The following is a 14,634-nucleotide window of genomic DNA, read 5'->3' on the forward strand; positions in this document are numbered from 1 at the left end:
CAATCCAGTCAAGGTGCAGCTGCACACGAAGCTCTTTGGCATTGTCGTTTCCCCAGACGCCAAACGGCCGGCTTATTTCCACGCGGGGGAGGCGGCTAGGCCAGGAATGATGGCTGAAGCACGAGATCCTTGATAGCGGGCACGAGTCAAGGGGCGGTGGTTGGTGAGGAGATTCGAGACTAGGGCCGGGTAGGCGGAGAGCAAAGGCCTGGGGAAGTCTGGGGCCAAAAGGCTGCGATTGGACTGGCCCGCTAAGACCGCGATCCACCTCTAGCAAAATGCGGGGGAAAGTCAAACCACGACTTGCATCACCACGACCTCCGCTCCGCCAGCTGCCGCCGCTGAGCACCCCATCCGCGCCGCGTTCCTCGTTGCATTGTGCGGCTCTGGGCCCGCTCGCTCTCGGTCGATTCACCGCTACGGTAGGAGCAGCTCCAGAAGCGCCATTGGAGGTCTAGCGTGGCCGCAAGCGCGACGCGCTGGCCGACGCCATCCCGCCCGCCAAGCTTTGCAGCATCGCTATGATATGCTCGGGCTAAGGGCAACGCTGGCCTCCGGCCCGATGATGACCAAACCCTCGCCATGCAGGAACCCAAACCCTCTCTTCCCTCAAGCATTATCTGCCGGCAGCTGTACCAGATTTCGCCGAGCCAGACGATCAGACTCGGTCTGTGCTCAAGAGCCTCGACACGCGCGCTGCTGGGATTCCGTTGACAGAACAGCCCGTAATGCATCATCAGCCCCTCAGAGCTTTGGCCCGCCCGTCTCCGCACCTACATCCACCTATCCCGCCACGCGGGGTGGTCTCGATGCTTCGGCGCTCGATGATGATGACGGCTGACCCTCACCATCTGGGACGCGCCAAAGCTTGTTCCCAATGAGACTGCCTCGTTCCAGCACCCATGGCTTTGTGCAGAATTCAGTCACAATCACCTGCCACATAGCTTAAACGGCCCTATTCGTGAATGACGCTTGCCACGTTCTGAGCCGGGACGGCGCGCCGTTCGCTGTCTCTTCATAACCAATCGCCTGGGTATCCTCTAGGCCGACGTTGGCGTTCGGCGGAACCAGACCCTGCGAACTGGGGTTTCCTGGTCACTACCTTTTTGGACAACGTCTTCTCAAAAGTCGCCGTACAGAGCCCGATGCTCCACACCCCTTTAACCTCCTCAACAATCCTCAATCTTCAAAGACTGATGCACCGTTCAAACATATCCGAACACGATGTTGTTTTGCCATCATAACCGCATGGGGAGCTTGATCATTCGGGACCGACGATGCCATGTCCGGCTCTTTTTTTTTTTTTTTTGGATGAGTTCGCTTCGAGGACGCCATAGCTGCAAACATTGTAACTTCATGGTCTCACATCGCCTCCAAGCACTGATCCCCGCAGCCGAGGCGCCACGTCTGAGGCTTGGCGCGGAAGCCGCATGTCCCCCCTCCTTCTCCGCACACTCAGCCATAGTACTTTTACTCCTGCCCTTCACCATTTTATTTTGGCATCGCCACACAAAAAATCGCTCCTAATTACATGAATCCTCAACAGTCTCGTCGTACTAGTCTCAACACTTCGGCCATGCGTCACAAAGCCGCCTCATTCCTTCGTCCGGACGTCCGGATGCGGCTCCGCACCGCACCTTGCGATTACGGAGTACCCACTCCCCCAATCTTCCAATGGCTGGCTGGAAAGCGGTCAGCTCTGTTTCATTGGGACTCAGATAAATTGTCCGACACTTGTCCTCGGTGTCCGTGTCAGCTTCTTTCCCCGGACCCGGCAGCGCGCATCGGCTTCGTCGTACTGCCATGACGAGATTTCGTCAATGCGTGCGGCTGAGGGTGCGAACAGCTGTGATGCTTATAGTCATGTCGCATATGATCTTGTGATTTGTGATGATCGCCCTGATGCGTACGGCCCTGGTCCGCAGTGCTTCGTTGCACTCGTCGAAGTCTCAGACATTTTTCAACATTCTCTCTGTGCAGACAGCAATCAGCTAGATAACAAACACTGGGTCCTGACGGAACGCCAGTTGTACCTATCCAGCCAATGAAAAACATTCATAGTTCAGATCGTCAAGCATCATAGATACTATTTTACTATCCAAGATCTCTCGGCGAGCAGGGCCACAGAGAGATACATCAATGATCCCCTGCGTAGTGCTGCGTACCTGGGCACAAAAACCCAAGCGAGATCCGACGCGCATGCACGCCTTCGTGTGAAAATGCTTACTTCAAGTCATCAAATCCGTACATCTTCCATGGGCGATAATAATGCGACATGCCACAAAATCAGCTCCCTTGATAGTATACCGTTGCGGAGGATATCTTGCAGTGCCACAAGGGGGTGTTTAAGCCCCCCATGCCTTTGCGAATATCATCTCTCAGATTGCGTGAGCATCATTGGATTGGCACTGGGATGGAGGGGGAGACACGAGAGATCGTCATAGACCCTTGTACCTCAAAGCTGGGCGTCAGGATTTTTTTTTCCATATTTACCATAGACCCGGTGTACATTCAAGTGGGGAGCTTGGTCAAGATACACAGAGAGTGAACTTCCCTGTAAACAGGCTGGAGCTCTCACCAAATTGTGTTTGCCCCTGCCAAGGTGAGTCTATCAAGTTACACTGACACAGGGAGTGAGAGGTAGCTCTGGTCATTTCGGCCCATACAAACTAAAAAACATCGCCCATGATCCGTTGTTCCATATTGCTACACGCGGCGCCCTGGGTGCTGCCGTATTCATTCACGCGAATGATGAGCGTGGCGAACAGTCTGGACCTCCTCGCATTCAGGACGGTTTAGCTTCCATCAGCCCGGGTTGCGATTGCTCCGCTGGTCCCCTCGTGCGAGGACTGTTAGAACGGCATCTTCCCCGATTCAGACACCTTTTCTTCCGCAGTCGGAGGAAAAAGAGGCGAATTTCTCCTTTTAGGCGGCGGACGAGCAAGAAATTTCCGCGGGTCGCCCTCACCATTGCCACCGCTCGCGCTCAGACGTCTTGTCCTGTTGACCGCTTGGTGGCTTCGGGGAAGTTTGCCACCGCCGGCGTTCGAGCGAAAGCTACCATCGAACGAAGGAAGAGGTGGCAACAACAGCGAAAGGATGCCGCTTTCCGTAAGCTACCAGGGATATCGTTGTTAAGGCTCTGTTGGGAACCACTCCCCACGCCGGAAGGAGCAGGATTTCCCCCTTTTGAAGGGCCGGCCTGGAGGCTATCGGTTCTGCATGACTTTTTGATCGGTCTGTGGTGGTAATTGGGGGTGGACCCGGCGATCCCCGACACCGCTGAAGAAGCATGAGCGGAAGTTTGATGAGCCTTTTCCTGGAGAACCTGGTATCGTTGTGGGCTGTCCTGACTCGACCCTCTTCTTGCATACGAATGCTGCTTTGCAGTGAACAATGCTTCTGCTTCACCGCTGAACGGGCGTCAAGGCGAATCCAACACCTTTGCAATTTAACATGTCCGTCACTCTGTCAGTAAACCTTGGGGCCCCGGTACCCCGATTTGCCTTTTGCATGGTTCATATTGCTGAAGTGCTGCAATTTAAGAGAGCAATTCGTCGGTGCGTTCAAAAGCCTTCATGTTCATTTTCATACCGGTATTTTCGAAAGAGCTTACACTGCCATACCGGACAGGAAATCTTAGTACAGCAGCCTAGCTAAGCCATGCCATCGAGCGTTTACCATGCGTTGAGCTTTTCGGCAATCAGCAAAGCTGCCTTTCATCCGACATCCGCTTCGCTTCAAACAACACGAATAGAATACGACCACAGACAGCCGAAGTACATATGCAATTAGAGATAAGGGATAGAAGATTTCATAAGGCCACGGGGTACTTGCGTGCTTCACGAACCGTGGGAAAGCCAGTGGATGACTCAAGTCTGCGGTGGTGTGTGCTGTCGCCGCCACGGTACCGTCACGAATCGCTACCATGATCTCACCACGCACACAACAAACGAAACTAAGTTCGAATCAGCAAAAGGTACAAAGTCTCGAGGCAGAAGAGAGAAAGAAAGTAAGTGATGAGGAGGGGGGGAAAATGAAAGGAGTGATATACCAGGAAGCAAAACTACACGCTCCTCCAGGTGTCCCCGGAGCGCGCAGAAACCCCGTCAGCAGGTCCTGTCCGTTGGACCCTCGAGGGTTTTTTGCGATTCAGTCACCCTGCGTAGGCTAGGTTTTGAACTCGAGAACTTCCGCGAAGAGTCCTGAGTGTCGCCGGCGTCTACCACTGGGCTATGCCAGCGTAGACGCCGGCGATGGTAGGGAAGTTGCAGAGACGATTTATATATGCACCACAAATAGTCGACCCAGCGTCACTCTTTCCTCAGGCACCAGCAACGCCATCGCTGCAGTATTCATAGGGCCATCAGTAGCCCACCGACACACGAGCTGGATGTGCATCCCGATCAAACAATGGTAAGTCGTAAATTGACAACGCATTTCTCTAAGATAGCATGCTGCGGTTGCAAAAATAGCAATAGTGTTCAAGAATAATACTTTCGATCACATCAACTCTTCCTCCCTTTTGACGTTGCAAACACCAAATAGACCATGAACCTTACCCATCGGGCATTACCTATCAATTCATAAGTATTTCATAAGGTTGCAAAGTGCCATCCATGCCTGAAATCTTGCTTAGGTCCCTGTAACCTGAAAACGCAGCGTTGATGGCGGACTATGGAAAGGCGAATCGCTTTGATCTGCTGTGATAGGAACGTATACTATTACGCCTTGACGGCGAAGCTCATTTACAGATTCAAGAAAACTCTTAATATGTAACTTCGCAGTTATGAGCAAGCTATCGTTATGCACATGATAAGTACGTCGACTATACACCTCTCTTATGCGGCAGTAAAAATCATGGTACTATGTTTTCATTGAATAAACAGCTATACTATATTAGTACTCTTAACACTTACTATAGAAATAGAGCACGATAATCTAAATTTAACATTCCCTCTATGAAAATTTTAGCCAACTGTTGATAGTAAAGCGTATTTATTAGCAGCGATACATTTATTTAATACAGAGTAGTCTAACTTCACTTTATAGATTAACGCGATTTGCTACATGGAGTACAAGACTATTCTAAAAGGTGGTTCTACAATACAAAATAGATGAACCGGTCATCTTTACGTTAGTTAGCTGCATTCCAGTCTTCTTCCCCTAATGATTGTTACTAGTCCCAGATGCTATATACGGGCTACCCGCTGCGATTATTGTTTTAATAGTACCTTGTAAAGTTACCTTCTAAGTTTTCGAAAGCCCTAGAGTCCAAATTCCTCGAAGAATTTGCCGAGTGGCGTGAACCATGTTCTTCTCCTCCATTACTCGTGAGTTGCCAGTCTGGGAGTTCCCTAAGATCCATTGCACGTGGCGGAAAGTTATTGGAGAATAAGCTTCGCTGTGCTGAGCCGACAGTCAATAATATCATGTCGGCATAATCATCATAGGGTGTTGTCAAATGCAGTGGCGGAGTTACACACAGTTCCTGGCGCAATCGAAGTGCACGAGCTCTTGCTCAAAGTTTCCCCAGTCAAGTGATTGCCGAGGGCTGATTGGTTATTTCTTGCTGATTTGCATCGGTGGGACGCCAGCGCAATCAGTCAGCCGGTCCATGCAAGTCAGATAGACGGCGTCGCTTTCGAAAGCTGTTCTGTCTCGATTCCTATGGAGAGAATAGTTAGCAGGTATGTTTATCAACCCCTTTCTCACCCTTTTAGATTCTTTGCATACATTCAGAACTGCGCAAACAAAACAGCCGACTTTCGGAATCACTGAGGTTGGGCCCAAAGACTCGGGTATTGATAGTTAGCTTCTCTGCAATGCATGACAAGCCTCCAATGGTACCGAGCTACTGAGTCATAGTGAAAAGGCCAACAAAGACGGTCGAAGCATCGTCACTGCGGGGTTCAGAAGTAAAATTCACCACAGAATCGCAGTCCGGAACAGAGCGCAGTGTAGCACACACTGATCCACAAGATGAGATATGGAGGTGATTTTGCAGACATTCCAAGGAAGCCCAGCCCCCACGAGCTCGGCATCACGCGAACAAAGTCCTTGCGGAGTTGAATACGAAAACCCGCAGCTGCAGCGATCGCTTCATCCGCACGTGGGTTGTTGCATGCAGTATACGATACGCGGGTCCTGATGCGCGCCTGCCAACTATTGGAAATGTGCGTCCCAAGCCCTTCACCACACAATGAGCGTTCACGATGTTTACAAAGGAATGCACGATAGCCCTGTTTTGAGGCGATCAAACCTCTCCCCGTGCTGCACTGCAAGTGTGGTGCCACCACCTCGCCATGTGGACGTAAATTGTTTGCTCGAGCACATTCCACATTTTTCTGGTGTCATTGTCGCCTTGCACTGCACCGCTCGCCTGGGAGTTTGTAACAAGTTGGAGAGAAAAGCAAGGGGAAAGAAAAAAAAAAAACACAAGTGTCGGAAGGAGTCCAGCCCAAGGATGGTGTTTATCTTTTCCGAAGGAAGAAGCTATCGGCGCTGCTCTTATTTAAGGGCATGCAGCCGCCCCCGGGGAGGTCCGACGGGATATGATTCGGATCGACCAATCAGCAACCCGGTGCAAGGCTGGGGGAAAAGCAAAAAAAACAAGGCGAGTTAAGGCGAACGCGAGAACCAAGAATTTGACGAGAAACCGATTGGTTGAAATCCGCGCCTTACGTGGCTATTCTTGGTTTGCCTCGCGTTTTATGCAGTGGAACCCTCTGTGCAGCCGACGCCATGATAGCGTTGGTACTTCTCGATTACCTCGCCTCTGCAGTTTTCTATAAGTGGTCAGTGATCACGACATATTTGGCCTCTCACATGAGGTTCGGTGAGGTTCGAGGAAAGGAGGGCGAAAAGTAGGGCGGTACGATGGCGGATATATCTGGAGAAATGTGTCGGACGAGGATATTTTGCCACCACATATCAGGCAGGGGAATTGAAACGATGGACTGACTGGTTACAGAAAAAGGAAGCACATGGTCTCGCCTCAGGATGAGTCGAGGCGAGAGCCCAGAAGCTGGGAACAAAGGTGATGATCCGCAGAGAAGGGCCATGGTGTGGTCTAATAGAACTGCCGTGGAATGTAGTAGGACACCTATAGGAGTCAGTATCCGCCTAAATGGTCAAAGTCTACGGACACCATGTTCATGCAAAGACGCCCTGCCAAACGGGGGATTCGATAGGCTCAACCGAACTTGGTGTTACAGGTTGGCACACGGCCCGGACCGTTGCTGCAATCCGTTTTGTATGACTGCCAATAAGACTTGCAAACTCAAGTGACTGGATCTTATGAAGGTTAACATTTTTATTGACTGTGACTTTGTTTTCTAAAGAAAAGCGAGACCAGCTTGAATGAGGGTGAGAAGTGTGCTTACGCTGATCTCGGCCGAGAGAGTGAAGCTTGATCCGCCATGTCCTCCTCCGAACTTTCTACTGTAGTGATTGGAAAAAAAGAAGGTAAAGAGATCCGAAATGGTACGAGTCAAAGAATGTGGGTCTGCAGGAATATAGTAAGAACGCCCTTCTCCGTACAAGAAGACAAGTGACCTCCCAGAAACTCGGCTCAGCTCGTTCGGCTTCGGAGTGCATCGACCAGCTTCGCCTCACGCCTCTCAACCAGTGAGCGGCGAGAGAGCAAGCACAGGCTGCTGATGGAGTCTCCTTCGACCAGCATCCTGCGCCTCATGCTCCTCTTCCGTGCAGGGTCCGATACAAAGGTACGAACGGCAGCTGATGTTTCTCCAACCACGAACGATAATCCCCGTTCGCTCTGGTTAATAGAACACCTTGATCTTTCCGTTATCGCCGTCACCGGTCTCATTCGCCACCAGTGCTCCAAGCCCACGCACCCGTTCGAAGCCCTCCAGACCCGGCTTCGCCCGACTGGGCTCCTTCCCTCCCTGCACAACGCAACAGAAGACGGTACTCCATCCATACAGCGCCGCGTTATGATACGCCCGCGCCAAGCAGGCCTCCCTACTTCCCGCAATCTCAACCCTATAGACCTTCTCGTCGCTGACACCCCTGACACCGCCGGTCACCCTTCCTGGCGGTGGTGGTGGTGGCAACGGAAAGCGGTCCCACCCGGCCCCCTGCTGCCCTGACGCCGCCTCGTTTTCCACTGCCCTCGGCGCCTCCGTGACCATGTAGTATTTGAGGTAGGCATCCGCGATGCGGTGCTTATTGCGCACGTCGCACCGGTCAGCGCCGGCGGCGCAGTGAGCGTCCGCAGGCCCTTCGCCCAGGGGGAAACACCAGCAAGGGTCCTGCTGCTGCTGCCCATCAGCGCCATCAGGGGTCGCGGCGCCCAGCACCGCCCCGGCCCAGACGCGAACCACGTCCGCGGATGCGGGACGGACTGTTGCACTGCTGCCGGGCAACTGGTTGGTGGCGGCAGCAGCGGTGGTCATCAGGCCGCCTGCCGGCTTGCTGGCGAGCTGGGCAAAGAGGAGCGAGACCAGCTCCTTGACGGCCGGGTTGCCACTGCTGTTGCCACTGACTGCTTCGAGCTGGCTCAGGCGCTCCAGCTCGGCCGTCGTGGGCCGCGCGTACCACCGGTCCGGCTCGCCGTGCCGCAGCAGCCAGAGGTGCGTGTCCAGGTCGAACGGCGTGGCGCGGTGGTGCGTCAGCCCGGCCAGGCGCCATGGACTGCTGCTGCTGGAGCCACCGCCGCTCATGCCGACGCCCAGGCGGACGATGCGGTCCGGGACGGGGCGCTGGCGCGGGTTGCTGGGGCGGAGGAGCGCGGTGGCGGTGTCGATGACTTCGATGTCTTGGAGGCCGGCGCGGCGCCGTGGCTGGGAGTCGGCTAGGGCCATTGGTGGTGGTGGTGGAGGTGGCGGCGGCGGCGGAGGCGGTGGTGGCACTTGACCGTGATATGGTATCTGACGGTTCGAAGGAGGAGGAGGAGGTGGTGGGGGTGGGGGACATCCCCTTGTAATTGGATAATGAGTTGCATTATTGAACTCGAATGGAGGTGGAGGCGGTGGTGGTGGTGGTGGTGGTGGCGGCGGCGGCGGTGGAGGAGCTTGATAGACTATCGGGGGAGGTGGTGGTAAGGGCGGCCCAGGGGATGGGAACGCGCCCCCAGATAAGTAATCAGGATTAAATCCAGCACCCGCAAGTGGACGGGCATGGCTGGGCGGTGGTAGTGGCTGCTCAACCAGAGGAGAGCTTGTAGGGCCCAAGTCAGTTGGGCACGCGTCGCAGCTCATTTCCTGGTTTCCATCTTTTTCAACGCCCTCGCCTCCTCCATTCGTTTCAGAGACCGCAGGATCCTCCGCATCCTTTTCTCCGTCTGACAGCAGCTCGGGCGATTCCAAATTCTCATTCGTCTCGGTCTCGCCGATTGATGACGGTGGCCTAGCTTTGCCCTCGACGGTTTCCGTCATAGGCCGGCTTCTAATCGGAAACATGCTGACACAGTAAGGGTGAGTGGATTTCGAATCTGTGGAAAGATCGGTTATCTCGTTTGAATTGATAATGACGAGCTCTTCGTCGGACTCATCCATGAGTAGCCACGAACAGTGGAATGGGGACGAGTGATGATATTTGGAGAGCTACGGGACTGGGACCGCTTCTTATACACATTCTGAGCAGGCAACAGCAGGCAATGGTAGGGCGCTGTTGTGAGGCAAAAAGCGCGCAGGTGATGAACAGCGAAGGCGGCAGGCTGCCAACAGAAGCATACGCGATGCATAATAAGCATGCAGCCATTGCTCCCCGAGTCACAACATAAGCCGCTAACCGTACCACGCCAACACAAGACACATCGTGTGCCTTCGTTCCCTGCAAACCGATCCCGCCGAACAGGACAGAACAGCTCACTAAGGGTTGAGTAACCAAGGACAGTAGCTGACTTAAATCATACTGTGGAGCCGTAGGGACTGTGGAGAGAGATGATGCGAGGTGCAAACCTTATTCTTTGGATTTGTGACCCATGCGCCGCTCTAGCCCCCTCCGGATGCTTGCAGACCAGCGGTGTGAATCAAACAAAATCATTCGTTTGTGTTTCATCTTCTCGGAACAGTTCCACATTTACTTTACCCTTGACTGTCGAAGTGCAGCTTACAGAGCGTTTGAACCGAAATCTAGCACATGTTTCTACAAGTCATAGTTGCCCGCACCTTGCCGCCTCCGGTCAAAGTGGGTCCTGAAAAATACGTTGAAACAATCCCTTCTGAAACTTTCTGAATGCTGTGCCTCATGAGCTGGTATCACGCTAGTGAGGTGAATCCACATGCTCTCTGTAACGCGTTTCGGACGCACTTAGGATATGCATCCTTGTCGATCTGTTAAGTGAGGCGTACGCCTCAAGAATGACTGGTCAACAATACAACGCTGATAAATCAAGTCTTCATTTGGATTGAACACGGGAAACTCGATATGAGGATAGGCTGGAACAGTCTCTTTTGTCCGCCCGTTAATGCAATCCGGAATTGCCAGCGCGAGCAAGTTGGTGGCCTCGCGTTTACCTCCAGGGGCGTGCGCTGTGCCTATGTCACAAGCTTCTGGAGGTTGGCTTTACTGGAAGCCCTACCTAATCCTACTTATCTGGAATAGTCCACTGTAATTATAAGGCGAACTATGTGGTACATGGTGTCTCCAGATTGCGAGTTATCTAGCAGCTGCTCAGCTGCGGTGTCGCAGTTGCCTGAGATGCTACTGTTGATAGCTCGCCCTGAAAACCAAGAAGAGATGTCCAGCCGCTCCATTCAGGCCGCGAAAACAAAACGAGGCTGATATTGTGGAGTGAGCACGGACTCTGGATCACCGAATGACGTGGCCGTGATTACGAGTAACCGGTGAGTAGCTTCGTGGCGAATGCTCACTCCGCCCAGATAGGTACACCACAGCCTTTCTACATCATGAGAAGGAGTGAGATAGCCACAAATACAGCTTGCGTCTTCCGGTGAAGGGTGTCAAGTGATATCAGGCCAAGGATGCCGCCTGCTCTAGCCTTGGGAAGGCGAATAGCACCGCATGCATGTCTCCCTCGCCTTAGACATGATATTCTTGGCTTCTGAGGCTGCATTTCAGGCTCTCCAGTCAGGCCTACGTCCATTTGTGGCTTCCAGACGAACTTACGAGGTGGCTGAAAAGTGAGTGCTGAGTAAAGGCTGTCTATTGGACAGGGGGAGTGTTTTCAGCTTAGCCGGGTACCAATCTGGTCGAGATTCAGATAGCAGGGATAACGGACCGGTGAAGTGCAAACCTCCAGTCAGGTCATCATCTTTGTTTCGCAGGCGAGCTGAATTTCAATTGTTTCTCGTTTGGTAAGATCTTGCATCTGGGGCCAGCTTGGAGATCTGGGCAGTTCACATTATGATCGCACACCTGTTGAGCAAGCCGCCGAAACCCCGGCATAGTATTTCGCACTTTGTCACAGATACCTTCCTTACTGGTGCTGCCAACCTACGACAACAGATATGGATGACTGGTGCATTTTGTAATCATGCATTGTTCTATCCTGGCTGCATGAAAGAAGCCCATCATAGTCGTGTGGAGGAAGTTGAAGAAAATGTCCAGATAAATTAACCTAAAAACTGTACAAACGTCTAGATACTGGCTCAGTGTAATCGCTTATCTTTTTCACTGTACCATACCGCCTTACAGGCCTCTTAAGGGTAAAGGAGTACTAGTATGAAGTCCGGGTGAGAACTTTTGGGGTGTCACAGCATACATACATATTTCATGTTTGCGGTATTCTGAATCACGGGGTTTGATTTCGATATATCTGAAGACGCGATTGTGAAGATTGTTTTTGTCGAACTCGTTGTCGGCGAGGGAATGGCATAAGGGGTATCAGAAGAGCTGGGTAGGCAGGTGTGATTGGACCACTCTTATTGGATGATCCTACGAGTACTAGTAGTAGCGTGGTGTCACAAAGATACCACCTACTTAGAGCGGCAATCGGATGCTACCTAAATAAATTAATCCACTTAAAAAAAGGACATATTACGGGAGGCAATTCCTTTGCGATTCTTCCTGCAACCAATTTCTAGGCATGTATTTGCATCATTTCATAAAAGTCATACCAAATTTCAAAATACTTTGTTGGAATAGAAAAAGTACGATGCAACATTGATTCCAGTACTGGCCAATGGCCATTGACAATGTCTGACATATTTTACTTCAGTCGACTTCCAAGTCCACGTGATATGTACAGTAAGACAGGTAAGCTCATGCTGTGAAGAGGGCAGTCTTGGCATGAAGAGCGTTGCCGCCAGTGAAGAGCATAGCGAGGGTTGAGAAGAAAGCGACCATGCTAAGGAATTGTCAGCTGTTTATGTCAAAAAGAAAAGCTTAGTGCATACAATAAAGTGGACCTTGCGGCACCCTGTCCGTTTAGGTAAGCCCATTTGTAGCCAGCGCGAGAAAGGAACCAGGTTGCATGATAGGCATTCTGCAACTGAGGCGAAACACCGCCGAGCCATCCGACCAAGGTGGCGGCGAGATACAGTGGGCTGACCTCAAGCAGATTGGCAGCGGCGGCTTTGGCGCGAATGATCTTGGTGCGCTGCTCATGGCTGACATGGCCCTTTTCTTGCTCGGCGCGGTTAAGCAGAGATGCGGGGTCCTGGTTGTTTTCGCCCAGCAGTTTGTCGGAGTAATACATGCGCGGTGTCGCGACAACATTGATGGCGTAGGTCAGCACAATGGACAAGATTGGCGTCGGAGGCAGGCCGAGGGGCCTGAGAGTGGAAAAGATGCCTGTCGTGGTAGTGGTAGACATGACGAAGATGCGGATTGGTCAATGCGATGTGTGACTCGAGGGCTGAGGGTGTCAAAGTCTATATAAAGTCAAGCACTCGCTTCAGTACCTACGTCATCTCTCTCCGCCCCGCGATCGGAAGGAATCTACCCGAGCACAGGACCATCCTGCTCGCATACAGTTCTCCGTCGGAGACAGTAAGCATATTCCTTCGGCAGCGGGGTACGCAGGCAGCAGCCAGAACAACAGGCCAGTCGTGGCGTGATACGTAGCTGTTGGGTCTGCGGCTGAGGGAAAAATCAGCAGAATGACTCGGGGTCCAGAATGGCGCCCAGCGAGGCCCATTGACTCGCTTTCGACTCGGCGGCACTGAGAACAATGGGAGAATGGTGTCTGCAGGACGCAGGCCATTGACGATGGGGGGACGGGCCGATCACGTGCGAGAGGTGCCGATTACATGACACTTTGCGGCTTCTGAGGCGCGGCGGCCAGGGTGTGCCCGAGCCGGGCTGAACACCATCGCCAATCCGCCGTCCTACCCAACCATCTACATCGCCTCTCCGCGCCCCGCACTCACCACCGCACGCCCCGACCCACGAAAATCCGCCCGCGCAGCCCGCGCATCCAGCAATCATGGCGGCCACCAAGCAGGAGTCGCAGAAGATTTTCGAGAAGCTCAAGACCAAGCCCGCCAACAAGGTCCGCCGCCCCTGTCCTGTTGCACGCGCATTCTGCTGACTGCAGCCAGATATGCTTCGACTGCGGCGCCAAAAACCCCACCTGGTCCTCCGTGCCCTTTGGCATCTACCTGTGCCTCGATTGTTCCGCCAACCACCGTAATATGGGCGTGCACATCTCCTTTGTGCGCTCCACCAACCTCGACAGTATGCTCTCCCGTACCAATGCCCCGACCGCCCGCTGACGCTCTCCAGTCTGGCAATGGGAACAGCTCCGCATCATGAAGGTCGGCGGCAACGAGTCGGCCACCAAGTACTTCCAGACCCACGGCGGTACTGCTGCTCTCAACTCGAAGGACCCCAAAGCCAAGTACAGCTCCAACGCTGCCACAAAGTACAAGGAGGAGTTGACCAGGAGGGTTGCTCTGGACAAGAAGCAGTAAGCCCCTGCCACATTCCCTACGCCCTTTCAATGGCCGCTGACCCTGCCAGATTCCCCGATGAGGTAATCATCACCGACGTGCCCGACGCCGAGACGTCTGGTTCCAACACCCCCGCTGGCGACGAGGACGACTTCTTCTCGTCCTGGGACAAGCCCACCATCAAGCGCCCCAGCAACCCTCCCTCGCGCACCGGCACCCCCGCCTCCGGTAGCCGCACCGCCTCGCCATTCCTGAACGCTTCCTCCAATGGCAACGGCACCGCCCGCTCCAAGTCGCCGCTCTCCGCTGGCTCTGAAGCCACCCCAGCCGCTCCCCGTGCTGTTCCCGCATCTGCCGTCCGCAGCAAGACCGCCGCCACATCGAAGCCCAAGGCCAACATTCTCGGCGCAAAGAAGAAGGGTCTGGGAGCGAAGAAGGTCGTGGCCACCGGCGGAGACGCTCTTGACTTCGACGAGATGGAGCGCAAGGCGAAGGAAGAGGCCGAGCGCATCGAGAAGCTGGGTTACGATGCCGAGGCCGAGCGTGTGGCCGCCGAGGAGGCTGCGAAGGCCAAGGAGGCTGAGAGCCGCACAAACATCGTCAGCCCGACTCCCGTGAGCCCACGCGGCGGGTTTGGCTCGACCAGCAAGGATCGCAACAGCGGAGATGTCGAGCGTCTGGGTATGGGCGTTGCAAGGCTGGGCTTCGGTCAGGTTGGTTCCAGCAAACCCGCTGCGGCACCCAAGAAGATGGGCGGTTTCGGCTCTACAAGTCGTCCTGCTCAAGATGGTACGTTGCGACCGGGGGGGGG

The 14,634-nt window shown here is 53.6% G+C and overlaps 3 protein-coding genes across 3 annotated transcripts; 1 reads left to right on the forward strand and 2 right to left on the reverse strand.

Moving 5' to 3' along the window:
- Positions 1-7,784: 7,784 nt before the first annotated feature.
- Positions 7,785-8,828, reverse strand: LTHEOB_4128 (Chloride chloride channel family protein; the record flags this gene model as incomplete). The annotated part of the gene is made up of 1 exon (XM_035513128.1): positions 7,785-8,828. One exon carries the CDS (start codon positions 8,826-8,828, stop codon positions 7,785-7,787), a length of 1,044 nt encoding a protein of 347 aa, XP_035375521.1.
- A 3,364-nt stretch (positions 8,829-12,192) lies between these two features.
- LTHEOB_4129 (Membrane-associated eicosanoid/glutathione metabolism (MAPEG) protein) lies at positions 12,193-12,745 on the reverse strand (the record flags this gene model as incomplete). Its single annotated transcript, XM_035513129.1, has 2 exons — positions 12,193-12,277; positions 12,327-12,745. 2 exons carry the CDS (start codon positions 12,743-12,745, stop codon positions 12,193-12,195), a joined length of 504 nt encoding a protein of 167 aa, XP_035375522.1.
- A 612-nt stretch (positions 12,746-13,357) lies between these two features.
- Positions 13,358-14,634, forward strand: LTHEOB_4130 (Arf GTPase activating protein; the record flags this gene model as incomplete). Its single annotated transcript, XM_035513131.1, has 4 exons — positions 13,358-13,423; positions 13,473-13,608; positions 13,657-13,840; positions 13,894-14,612. Coding segments are annotated over 4 exons (1,105 nt in total), but the record flags the coding sequence as incomplete, so codon positions are not given.

Source organism: Lasiodiplodia theobromae, assembly GCF_012971845.1.
Source record: "Lasiodiplodia theobromae strain AM2As chromosome Unknown scaffold_10, whole genome shotgun sequence".
Lineage (NCBI taxonomy): Eukaryota > Fungi > Ascomycota > Dothideomycetes > Botryosphaeriales > Botryosphaeriaceae > Lasiodiplodia > Lasiodiplodia theobromae.